The sequence below is a fragment of the Maylandia zebra genome, linkage group LG15 (assembly GCF_041146795.1).
Source record: "Maylandia zebra isolate NMK-2024a linkage group LG15, Mzebra_GT3a, whole genome shotgun sequence".
NCBI lineage: Eukaryota > Metazoa > Chordata > Actinopteri > Cichliformes > Cichlidae > Maylandia > Maylandia zebra.
In genome coordinates this window covers 27,130,683-27,141,993 of record NC_135181.1, presented here as the reverse complement: position 1 = coordinate 27,141,993, position 11,311 = coordinate 27,130,683, and the positions used below count along the sequence as shown (strand labels likewise).

Here is an 11,311-nt window from a genome sequence, read left to right as displayed (position 1 = left end):
TGTAACCCTGACACTAAAACCATATTTTGAGCCTCAAACATGCCTTCAAACTTCTGGGGATGGGCATTTGGTCCCCATAAGATATCTAAACATGGTATACACGCATCCACACACACACAAGCTTTTAGATTGATTCACATTTCAAACATCATCAGTTAAAAGTTCAGTTTTATCGATGTCACGTGATTTGAAATCAGAAATCAGTTTTCAGGGATCAGCTGGGACTTTATTGATGTTCACATTAATAACATCAACACTTCAGCATTCAAAGAAATGCAGTAAAGCAAACAAACAAAGTTCAGCAGAGAAAGAATCAAAGCAAAGAGATCTCTCCCAAAGATTTGACTGAAAACTGCTGAAACAGGAAAATCTGAGTTTCTGAAAATCATTTCAAAACTGTGAATCAGAGAAGAGTACGAACCTGAAACAATCAATTAACCCAAGTATTGGTTTAAAATCCTCAGCTGCAGGTATACCAAATTTAAAACAACAATATGGAAGCAGAACTTGATTTATTTCAGTCTCTGTGATGCTAGATGTGTTTTACTGGAGTGAGCATAAACATACTAAACATCCTTAAACATCAAGTGAATGAAAAGCTTCAGAGAACTCATGATCAGCAGAATAATCAATACATCAAATACTAATTACTGATTAGGGAGGTGACGGTTTCAGCTTCAGCTTCAGGAACATCTGTGGGAGGAAACAGATTCAAACATGACATAAACATGAAAAAAATACAGAAATAAATCTGTGCTGTTAAGGCCACAGATGAGGATTTATACACACTCATGAGTAAAACAGCATTAATGTCATGTGTTTTAATGCTGTGTATATATATTTAATAGATCAGATGTTCTAAAATAATAAACACAATGTAAAAGACAGAAACAAAAACACAGCAGGAATGATTCATAACACATTAGTGTGAAGAACTTCTCATCAGCAGAAACTATTCAACTCAAACTGATGGAAAGTTTGAAAATTGCTAAAGTGTTGTGGTTTAACTTTACAATAGCTGTGGTAATGAATTTAAAACGGATTAGGTTCTTAGGTCTGTAGTGCTATTAAACATTATTTATGATCTTATTATCTTGTTCTTTCTGTTTGTAAATGTTCAATTAAAATGCATAAACATTATTTAGACATTATTTATTAGGGTTCCATTAAACCTGATAGACCATATTGTTTACAGAGCTCTGACTATGTCACTGACTCTTCTCACCTGCGATGTGCACTTCCTGTTCCTGTTCCTCACTCATCCAGGCCCTTTTTAGACGATCCATCCCTAGTCTTTGCCCTCAGCTTGTTCACCTGCGACTCGGCAATGTCGGCCCGCTCCTCTGCCTCCTCCAGCTCGTGCTGCAGCTTGCGTAGTTTTGCCATGTTGAGGTTGGCCGCCTCCTCTGCCTCCTCACCCGCTCTCTTGTAGGACTTGGTCTTCAGCTGCAGCTTGTCCACCAGGTCCTGGAGGCGGGCCATGTTCTTGCGGTCCTCCTCGGTCTGGTAGGTGAGCTCTTTGATGCGGCGCTCGTACTTGCGAACTCCCTTGATGGACTCGGCTCCCCTCTTCTGCTCTGCCTCCAGCTCATTCTCCAGCTCTTTGATGCGAACCTCCAGTTTCTGGAGCTGCTTCTTGCCGCCCTTCATGGCGATCTGCTCAGCCTCATCCAGACGGTGCTGCAGGTCTTTGATGGTCTGCTCCATGTTCTTCTTCATGCGCTCCAGATGGGCACTGGTGTCCTGCTCCTTCTTTAGCTCCTCAGCCATCATGGCTGCATCTGTGATCGCCTTCTTTGCCTTCTCCTCAGCATTGCGGTTCTCCTGTATGGCTTCCTCCATTTCACACTGCAGGTGTAGGAGGTCTGCTTCATGCTTCTTCTTCTGGTTGATCAGGCTGGTGTTTTGGGAGTGTAGGAGTTGCATTCGCTCCGTTGCCTCGGTCAGCTCCTGTTCGGCCAGTTTCCGACTTCTCTCGGTCTGCTCGAGTGCGGCTCTCACTTCCTCCAGTTCAGCCTGGATGAGGTTGTTTCGGCGTTCAAGCAGAGCAATGTTTTCTTTTAGGTCATCGTTGCCATGCTGGGTATCATCTAGTTGCAGCTGAGTGTCTTTCAGGAACGCCTGGAGGGTCTTCACCTGTTTCTGGGCTTCAGCTGCCTGCCTGTTAGCTTGGCTCAGCTGAATCTCCATCTCATTGAGGTCGCCCTCCATCTTCTTCTTGACTCTCATGGCTTCATTTCGGCTCCTGGTTTCGGACTCCAGAGAGGACTGGAGTGATTCCACCATACGCTGGTAGTTCCTCTTGGCCTGGTCCATTTCCTCGTCCTTCTCGACCAGCTTGCGCTCCATGTCAGCCTTCACTTGGTTAAACTCCAGTTGTGCTCTGAGGATCTTGCTCTCTTCGTGCTCCAGGGAACCTTCAGCTTCCTCCAGCGCCGACTGTAGCTCAACCTTTTCTTGTTCAAGTTGCTTCCTGATCTTCTCTAGTTCATGGGCACTGCGGCCACCTTCTCCCAGCTGGTCAGTGAGGTCTGAGATTTCTTCTTGGAGATTTTTATTCTCTCTCTTCATTGTCTCAAATTGATCCAGGCATTCTTCATAGGCATTCCTGAGTTTGAAGAGCTCAGTGCTCAGAGATCGAGCCTCCTTCTGAGATGCCTCTAACTCACACTGCGACTCCTCATATTTTTGCTTCCACTCTGCCAAGACTTTGTCAAAGGTTCTTTGTTTTTTGTCCAGTGCTGCGGATGCCGCATTAGATCTCTCAAGGTCCAGCATGAGGTCTTCAATCTCATTTTGGAGGCGGTGTTTGGTTTTCTCAAGGGAGGAACACTTTGCGTTCACAGCCTCAATGGCCTCCTCTGCCTCTTGCAGTCTCTGAACAAGCTTCTTTTTTGCTTCTTCCAGCTCCTCAGTTCTCTGGATGCCGTCCGTTTCATATTTGGTCCTCCATGTAGAGATTTCAGTGTTGGATTTAGACAGAGCTCTCTGCAGTTCAGCCTTGGCTTCCTGCTCTTCCTCAAATTGTTCTCGGAGCAGATCACAGTCATGACGAGCAGACTGAACAGCATGGGCGAGAGCGTTCTTTGCCTTTAGTTCTTCCTCCAGCTGTCTGCGCAGATCTTCCATCTGCTGGTTGTACGAGTTCTTCCCTCGAGTAAGCTGTGATATCAGACAATCCTTCTCCTCCAGCTGCCGGCCAAGCTCACCATTTTCAGTGAGGAGCTTGGCCCTCTGGGTTGTCAGGTCATTGATGGTCCTTTGAGCCTCCTCACATTTGCTCTTGTACTCATTCATGTTGTCTTCCATCGTTCGGCACATTTTCTCAAAGTTTGCCTTTGTCTTTACTACATTTTCCATGTTTGAGCACAAATCATCGAGCTCTAGCTTCAGCTCACTCTTTTCCTTCTCCAGTTTTTGCTTCACACGCTGAAGGTTATCAATCTGTTCTCCCAGTTCAGCGACGGTGTCAGCATGTTTCTTCCTCAGGGTGGCAGCGGTGGCCTCATGTTGGAGGGTTGATTCCTCCAGCTCTCTACGCAGCTTCTGAAACTCCGCTTCTCTCTTTTTATTCAGCTCCACCTGAGCTGATGTGGCTCCTCCAGCTTCCTCTAGACGTTCACTGATGTCCTCAAGCTCACGGGAAAGATCAGAACGCTGTTTCTCCACCTTGGCCCGGGCTGCTCGCTCAGCATCCAGCTCTTCCTCCACCTCCTCAATTCTTGCCTGGCTTTCTTTGAGCTTCTTCTGGAGCTGAACTGATGCAATCTGCTCATCTTCTAGTCTTGAAGTTATTTGGGTGACCTCAAAGTCTTTCTTCTTGAGTTTTTCCTCCAGCTGCTGCTTGTCATTCTCCAAGTCCATCAAGTTCTCCTGGATCAGTTTCAGGTCTCCCTCGAGCTTCCTCTTTGAGCGCTCCAGGTCCATCCTGACTTTCTTCTCTTGCTCCAGCGATCCCTCCAGATCATCCACTTGTTGCTCCAGCTTAGCTTTAGCTTTGGTCAAAGTGTTAGCTTTGTCTTCTTCACTCTGCAGGTCATCCAGAGTTTGCTGGTGAGCCTCCTGCAGCGCCCTCTTCTCTTTGGTTAGCTTTGTGATGTTCTCATCCTGTGACGCCATCTCCTCCATCAGGTTTTTCACCTTATTCTCTGTAGCATGTTTCTCTTTTTCCACCTTAGCTAACGTTAGCTCCAGGTCATCGATGTCCTTCTTCAGCTCTGAACATTCATCTTCAAGCTTGCGTTTCTTTGCTGTCAGATCAGCGTTCAGCTCCTCTTCATCCTCCAGTCTTTCTGTCATTTCTTTTAGCTTTGCCTCCAGTTGAATCTTACTCTTGATCAGCTGTTCACAGCGTTCCTCAGCATCTGTTAGGGTGTCCTGTTCAGACTGAATCTGCAGGGTCAGATCATTCTTCTCTTGGAGGAGAGTCACTATTTTCTCCTCCAGTTCTTTTCGTCTTGCCTCTGATTTCACCAGAGTTTCCTTTAGCTTGTTGAATTCATCCTTCATGTTGGCCATTTCCTTCTCAGACTCTGCACTCTTCAGCAGGGGTTTGATCTTGAAGAAGAGCTTCATCCAGGGCCAGTTTTTCACCCCAAGGAAAGACCGAAGGTTCCACTGAATGACCATTAGGGCATCTCTACGTTCCACAAGCTTAATAAACTCCTTCCTCATGAGGAGCCCTCGGGCATTGGCCTGGATCCTGGTGATGATTCGAGAGAGTTGCTCATCTCGCATCTCCTCCAGTGTACCCAGCAGGCCGGCTTTAAAGAAGACTTTTGTGTGACCAAACTTATACTGAGTGTGGTCAATGTCCAGCGATCCTAACAGCTTTTCAGTACTTTTCTTGCAGTCTATGAACTGACCCTCTGGGATGGCGGATGCATTCAAGATCCTGTACCTCTGTTTGAAGTCTCCATAGAGCACCCTGTTTGGGAAACCTTTCCTACAAATCCGGATGCCTTCCAGGACCCCATTACAGCGCAGCTGGTGCATCACGAGGCAGTTGTCCATGACTCCTGGAATTTTCCTCTCATTAGGAATCAGACAGCGGACAAAGTGTGGATGAGTGGTCTTCAGGTTTGTCATCAGCTTGTTCAGGTTTTCTCTGTGAAGTGCAGACACCGTCTGAAAGGAGGAGCCTTTCTTCTTGGCTCCTTTTCCACTTCCCTTGTCTCCTCCATCAGCTCCTGCATAGTTTGAAAACAGAAGACTGAGAAGCTTCAGAGAGGATTTCTGATATAGACCAACCACTGTCTCATTTAGGGGGTCTTTGTTTTTGACCAGCCAGCCAGCAATATTGTAGTCCACTGTCCCGGCATAGTGAACAAGGGCGAAATGGGCCTCTGCTTTCCCCTTTGCTGGCCGTGGCTTCTCAAACATCTTGTTCTTGCCCAGATGGTTGTCATAGAGCTTGGCCTTGAAGGTCTGGTCGCTAGCTTTGGGAAACATGCATTCTTCCTCCAGAATGGACAGGATCCCCAGAGGTTTCTCAATCAAGTCTATGCAGGCCTGGAGGTCCATGCCAAAGTCAATGAACTCCCATTCGATTCCTTCTTTTTTGTACTCTTCTTGCTCCAAGATGAACATGTGATGGTTGAAAAACTGTTGCAGTTTCTCGTTGGTAAAGTTGATGCACAGCTGCTCAAAGGTGTTGAAATCAAAGATCTCAAACCCGGCGATGTCCAGCACTCCTATGAAGTACTGACGATGCTGTTTGGTGTCCAGTGATTGGTTTATTCTCACCACCATCCAATTGAACATCTTCTCATACACTGACTTAGCCAGAGCACCAATGGCATAGTAAACCTGGTCCACACTCTGCCCTTTGGTGACATATTCATTTCCTACCTTAACTCGGGGGTGGCAAAGCCCTTTGATGAGATCAGCAGAGTTGAGCCCCATCAGGTAAGCTGATTTATCAGCAGCCTCAGTTCCATCAGGTTCAGCCTGCTCCTCACGCTGCTTCTGTTTGAACTTCATGTTGCCGTAGTGCATAATGGCACCAGTTAGTTTGTAGACACTCATTTTCTCCTCTGGAGTGAAGCCAAGAACATCAAAGGCACCATCGGTGGCTATCAGTTCCTCCGAGTCGTTGATGGAAGCAACTGTTACCTCTCCTTGGGAGATGTAGGAGTAGTCATATGGGTTGTTGGTGATCAACAGCATGTCCAACAACTCTGGCTTCTGATTGGACAGGATCTGGTAAAATATGTGGTAATTCCTTTCGGCCTTTAGCTGAAAGGTAACTCGTGACTTCTCCAGCAGATACGTCTCTATGTCAGCAGATGACAGCTTACCACTCGTGCCAAAGTGGATTCGGATAAATTTTCCAAAACGCGACGAGTTGTCGTTTCTCAACGTTTTGGCATTGCCAAAGGCCTCCAGTGCCGGGTTTGCCTGGATGATTTGATCCTCCAGAGTCCCCTTGCTGCTGTCTTTTTTGCTTGCACCACCAACTGCAGCGATGCTGGCAAAGTACTGAATGACTCTCTTGGTGTTCACAGTCTTTCCTGCTCCAGATTCTCCAGTGATTAGGACAGACTGGTTCTCCCGGTCTGTCAGCATGTACTGGTACGCATTATCAGAAATGGAAAAGATGTGAGGAGGGGCCTCGCTCCTCTTCTTCCCCCTGTAGGCAGCCACCACTTCAGCATCGTAAACAGGAAGCCACTTGTAGGGGTTGACAGTGACGCAGAAGAGCCCGGAGTAGGTATAGATCATCCAGGCTGCGTAACGCTCTTTGAGGTTAAACAGCACGGCGGGCTCGTGGAGGAATGTAAACATTGCCATGTCTTCGATTTTATCGAACTTGGGTGGGTTCTGGGGGTGAGTGTCAGATTCCTTCACTGTCACCGTTGTTTCATCTTCCTTCTGGACCGTTACCATCCCTCCGTCCTTGCTCAGGATTTTTCCTTTGACATATTCTTCTTTAGTGTCGACTACAAAACATTCAGTCTTGATGTCAAAGGGTCTGGTCTGAGCCTCCAGACGCTCCTTCTCAGACTTCCTCAGGTAAGGAGCAGCCTTCCCAAACTCGGCCATCAGAGAGTCGCCCATGCTTTACGGTGGAGAACGTTGGCAGTCAGAGGAGAGAACAAACTAAGTGAGAGAGTTTTCCTGCTGAAGCTGATGGAGAACTGCAGTCTCCTCACAGCAGGTGATATTTATAAAGACTCCCTGTGGACCAAATTAGGAGATGACAGCTGAACTAAATCTGTCTGATCAAGTGAATGCACCATGAGGGCAGATTCAGGACCTTTGGCTGTTAGAATCCATTTTAGGAAAAGTGAAGTTGTACCGCTTATCTGCTGCTGATAGTCCCGACATGTCTGCATTTAGACTGCATCCTCCCTGGAGCTCATCCTGCATATCCTCTACCCTTTAACATCCACCGTCACAATCACTTAACAAACATTTAATTATATCCTTAGCTATCCTTTAAACGTCTGTTAATATATTAACACAACATTGATATTACATTAATATATCATGTATAATAACATGATGATAGCAAATATGAAAACAGTAAGTTAGTGTGCATGTCTTGTTTTTGTGTGCTTCACTGCTAGTGCAGACTCTCTCCACATGTGTACAGATTTTCCTGTTTTAATGTTAATTAATTCGTTAAAAACTACAGAACACAAATTATGGATTAGTTCACTTGATGATAAATTTTCTCAGTTTAAATGAACAGAAAACTTAGATCATTGTCTTCGGCCCTAGTGACCATTACGACCTTGGCCCCTTAGAAAACTATCAAAAAATCTTTTGCGAGAAATTTAGGTGTGATTTTTGATAGTAAATGGTAAATGGCCTGTATTTGTATAGCGCTTTACTAGTCCCTAAGGACCCCAAAGCGCTTTACACAACCAGTCATCCACCCATTCACACACACATTCACACACTGTAATTTAACATTCATAACACACTAGTAATTTAACATTCGATAAACAGATAAATAATGTGATCAAGACTAGCTTCTTTCACCTCCACCTACTTGCAAAGGTGAAGACAATTTTCTGTTTCAGAGACATTGAGAAAGCAATCCATGCCTTTATTTCATCTCACCTCGACTTCTGCAACAGCCTCTACTCTGGCGTCACTTCGTCATCCATTGGCCGACTACAGCTGGTTCAAAATGCTGCGGCAAGGCTCCTGACTGTCACGCGCAAGCAAGAGCACATATCCCCTATATCTGCCTTGCTACACTGGCTGCCAGTTAGTTTTCGAATTAATTTTAAGATCTTGACACTTGTTTTTAAAACATTGCATGGATTAGCTCCTATATATCTTTCTGATCTTCTAAATTTGTATACTCTGGTGAGAGCTTAGAGGTCTGGGGACCAGATGCTTCTAGTTGTCCCTAGGTCTAGATTAAAATACAGAGCAGATCGGGCTTTTACTGTGACTGCTCCAAAACTGTGGAATAAACTGCCTTTACATATCAGGGCCTTTCCAACACTGGATCCTTTTAAAACTCGTCTAAAGACCCATTTTTACTCCTTGGCTTTTAAGTTGGTATGAGTCTGCCATTATTTTATTCTTATTATTTTCTTATCCTTGATTTTACTTTCCTTTTAAGTTTTACCCAATCATTCTATTGTACAGTAATTTGGTCAACAGTTGTTGTTTTTAAAAGTGCTATATAAATAAAATTGATGTGATTTGAGTTTATATTATTGCCGTTTTTTGTGATATGACTTATATAAAATCCACTCTAATGTGCCAACAGATTGAAGCAGGAATTTTTAACAGGACAACCATTCACTGTCACATTCACACCTGTGGGAAATTTGTATATTAACACGATGATAGCAAATATGAAAACAGTAAGTTAGTGTGCATGTCTTGTTTTTGTGTGCTTCACTGCTGGTGCAGACTCTCTCCACATGTGTGCAGATTTTCCTGTTTTAATGTAAATTAATTTAAAAAAAACCAAAACAAAACACAAAATTATGGATTAGTTCACTTGATGATATTACTGCCGTTTTTTGTGATGTGATTGATATAAAATCCACTCTAATGTGCCAACAGAATGAAGCAGGAATTTTTAACTGTTTCTCTCCATCCATTCATTCCATTTCGGGGGGGCTGGAGTCTATCCCAGCTGTCTTAGTGCAAGAGGTGGGGTACGCCCTGGACAGGTCGCCAGTCTGTTACAGCAGCAGTCCCCAACCTTTTTTGCGCCACAGACCGGTTTATGCCTGACAATATTTTCACGGACCAGCTTTTAAGGTGTCGCAGATAAATACAACAAAATAAAACTAGTACCGGTACAGAAAAAAAGACGATTTATTCATAACACACGTGAAAAGACCCAGGAAAACAGAGTTAACGATAAAAACGATAACAAAATAACGCTAAAAACTAATAAAAACCCTGAAAACTATACATTTCACACCTGAGCCTCAACTCTCGCGGCCCGGTACCATACGACTCACGGTCCGTGGCCCGGGGGTTGGAGACTGCTGTGTTACAGGACAACCATTCACACTCACATTCGCACCTATGGGAAATTTAGAAACTGCATGTGTTTGGACTATGGGAGGACCTGAGAGAACCTACGCAAACCCAGGGAGAACATGCAAACTCTTTTGAAATTAATCATCTTAATTTCATCACCTGTGGAGGAGATACATGAGAAACATAAAATTACAGAAATGCACAAAATTAATAACTTAATATTTAAAGTCATTTAAAGTCTCAGGATGTCTCATCTGTTCGGTCTGACCAGATAAAAAATATCAAAAACCTTCACAACTTAAATCTTCAGTGAACTGAGCTCATATAGGTCCACTTAGCCCACATTTCCCATTATGCTTTGCAGGGATTATGATGGGACTGTAATGTGTCCATTCAGAGCAGCTTAAAGATCTGAACATCACCTCAATGCTGTTAGTGTGACACACCGAATAATTACAAAAGCCTTCGTGTTTCCTGAACAGCAGCAATCAGAGCTGAGAGTGAAACTGAGAAACGCAACTTCAGTGTGACTGAACATGAACTGCATGAGCCAAAGTCCTTCAGCTGCTTTAACCTCTGGACTCGGGTCGCGTTAATCTGTGATATGCAGGCGAGCTGTGATGGGCTCGAGTGTCTGCGTCTCTTTATCTGTGGCAGTCGAGGCTCCTCTGCCTCCAAATAGAAACCCAAGTCTCTGGAATCAGTTTTTATCTGCAGCATGAGGACGAACGGCCGGCTGGCAGCAGCACGAGGACTCGCTCTGAACCTCAGTGATCTTGAAAATGAACAGATTAATAATCCTTCTGAAACTTCTGAACCAGAGGAAACCCAACAGGAATCATATCCGACTTGTTTTTCCCAAAGTGAGGTCCTGAAACTGAGTTTGTTTCAGAGCTACGGAGGGTTGTAAAGGACAACACTCACACTGCAGGAAGAGACAAGGGCTTTAAATGTTTTACAAAGGTTGTTTGAATGTATGTGTGTAGGTGAAACTGGAACACTGAGACTGAGCAGCGTTCATGATGTTTAAATCCACAGTTTCAGCTGAAAGAGGAAGAATAAAAATGAAAACAGTTTGTTGTGCTGAAAAACCCAGTGCTGAAAAATGAAGCCAGTTAAAACCACTTTGAGCCACTTAGCATATAAACTTTGGATGCTTTTAATCAAATCTGAACATTTCTAACTTTTATTTGTCTAAAAGTGATAAAACGTTAAACTCCAAAGACTCTGATTTTTAGTTTTAGGTACAGAACTTACCACATAGTCTGCAAAGAGGGAGGCCTTTTAATTATGATTCAGCATCTCTGAGAACATCATCAGTGCAGCAGATTTGCACGTGGATGTTCAAAACTGCATTTTACACCCAAGACTAAATCCGAGGAACAGAAACCAGAACCTGCATTTAGAGACCAGGATCTTCTTCTGCCTGTGAAGATATTAAACTGGCTTCATGAAATATAGTTAGTGTCAACAAAAGGAAACAACCAGAATTTAAAAAGAAACAGTTGAAGTGAAGAAAGCAGCGTGATACACACACACACACACACACACACACACACACACACACACACACACACTGAGCTCAGACACACACCTGTAAATCAATCAGCGCAGACTTTTGTCTTTGGAATAGGAGCTAATCACTGAGTAAGCGAGTGGCTCCCTTATTCTCTCATGAGGAGCACGTCAAAAGGTTTTTAACCCTGAGAGCAGGGCACCAGGCTTGAGCAACTGGGAAATATTTCAGGACTCTGTGGCCATTTGCCTGTTGTTTAAATAAAAATCTTGGACTTTATTTCTTTTTTAGTAATAAAAAAGCTGAATGAAACCACTCAAAGCAAAACAG

General features: G+C 44.1%; 1 protein-coding gene across 1 annotated transcript; it reads right to left on the bottom strand.

The window, feature by feature from the left end:
• Positions 1-204: 204 nt before the first annotated feature.
• myh6 (myosin, heavy chain 6, cardiac muscle, alpha) lies at positions 205-7,441 on the bottom strand. Its single transcript, XM_074560019.2, has 2 exons — positions 1,226-7,441; positions 205-693 (listed from the first exon to the last, which is right to left on the bottom strand). Exon 1 carries the CDS (start codon positions 7,057-7,059, stop codon positions 1,255-1,257), a length of 5,805 nt encoding a protein of 1,934 aa, XP_074416120.2. The 5' UTR covers positions 7,060-7,441; the 3' UTR covers positions 205-693; positions 1,226-1,254.
• Positions 7,442-11,311: the final 3,870 nt, after the last annotated feature.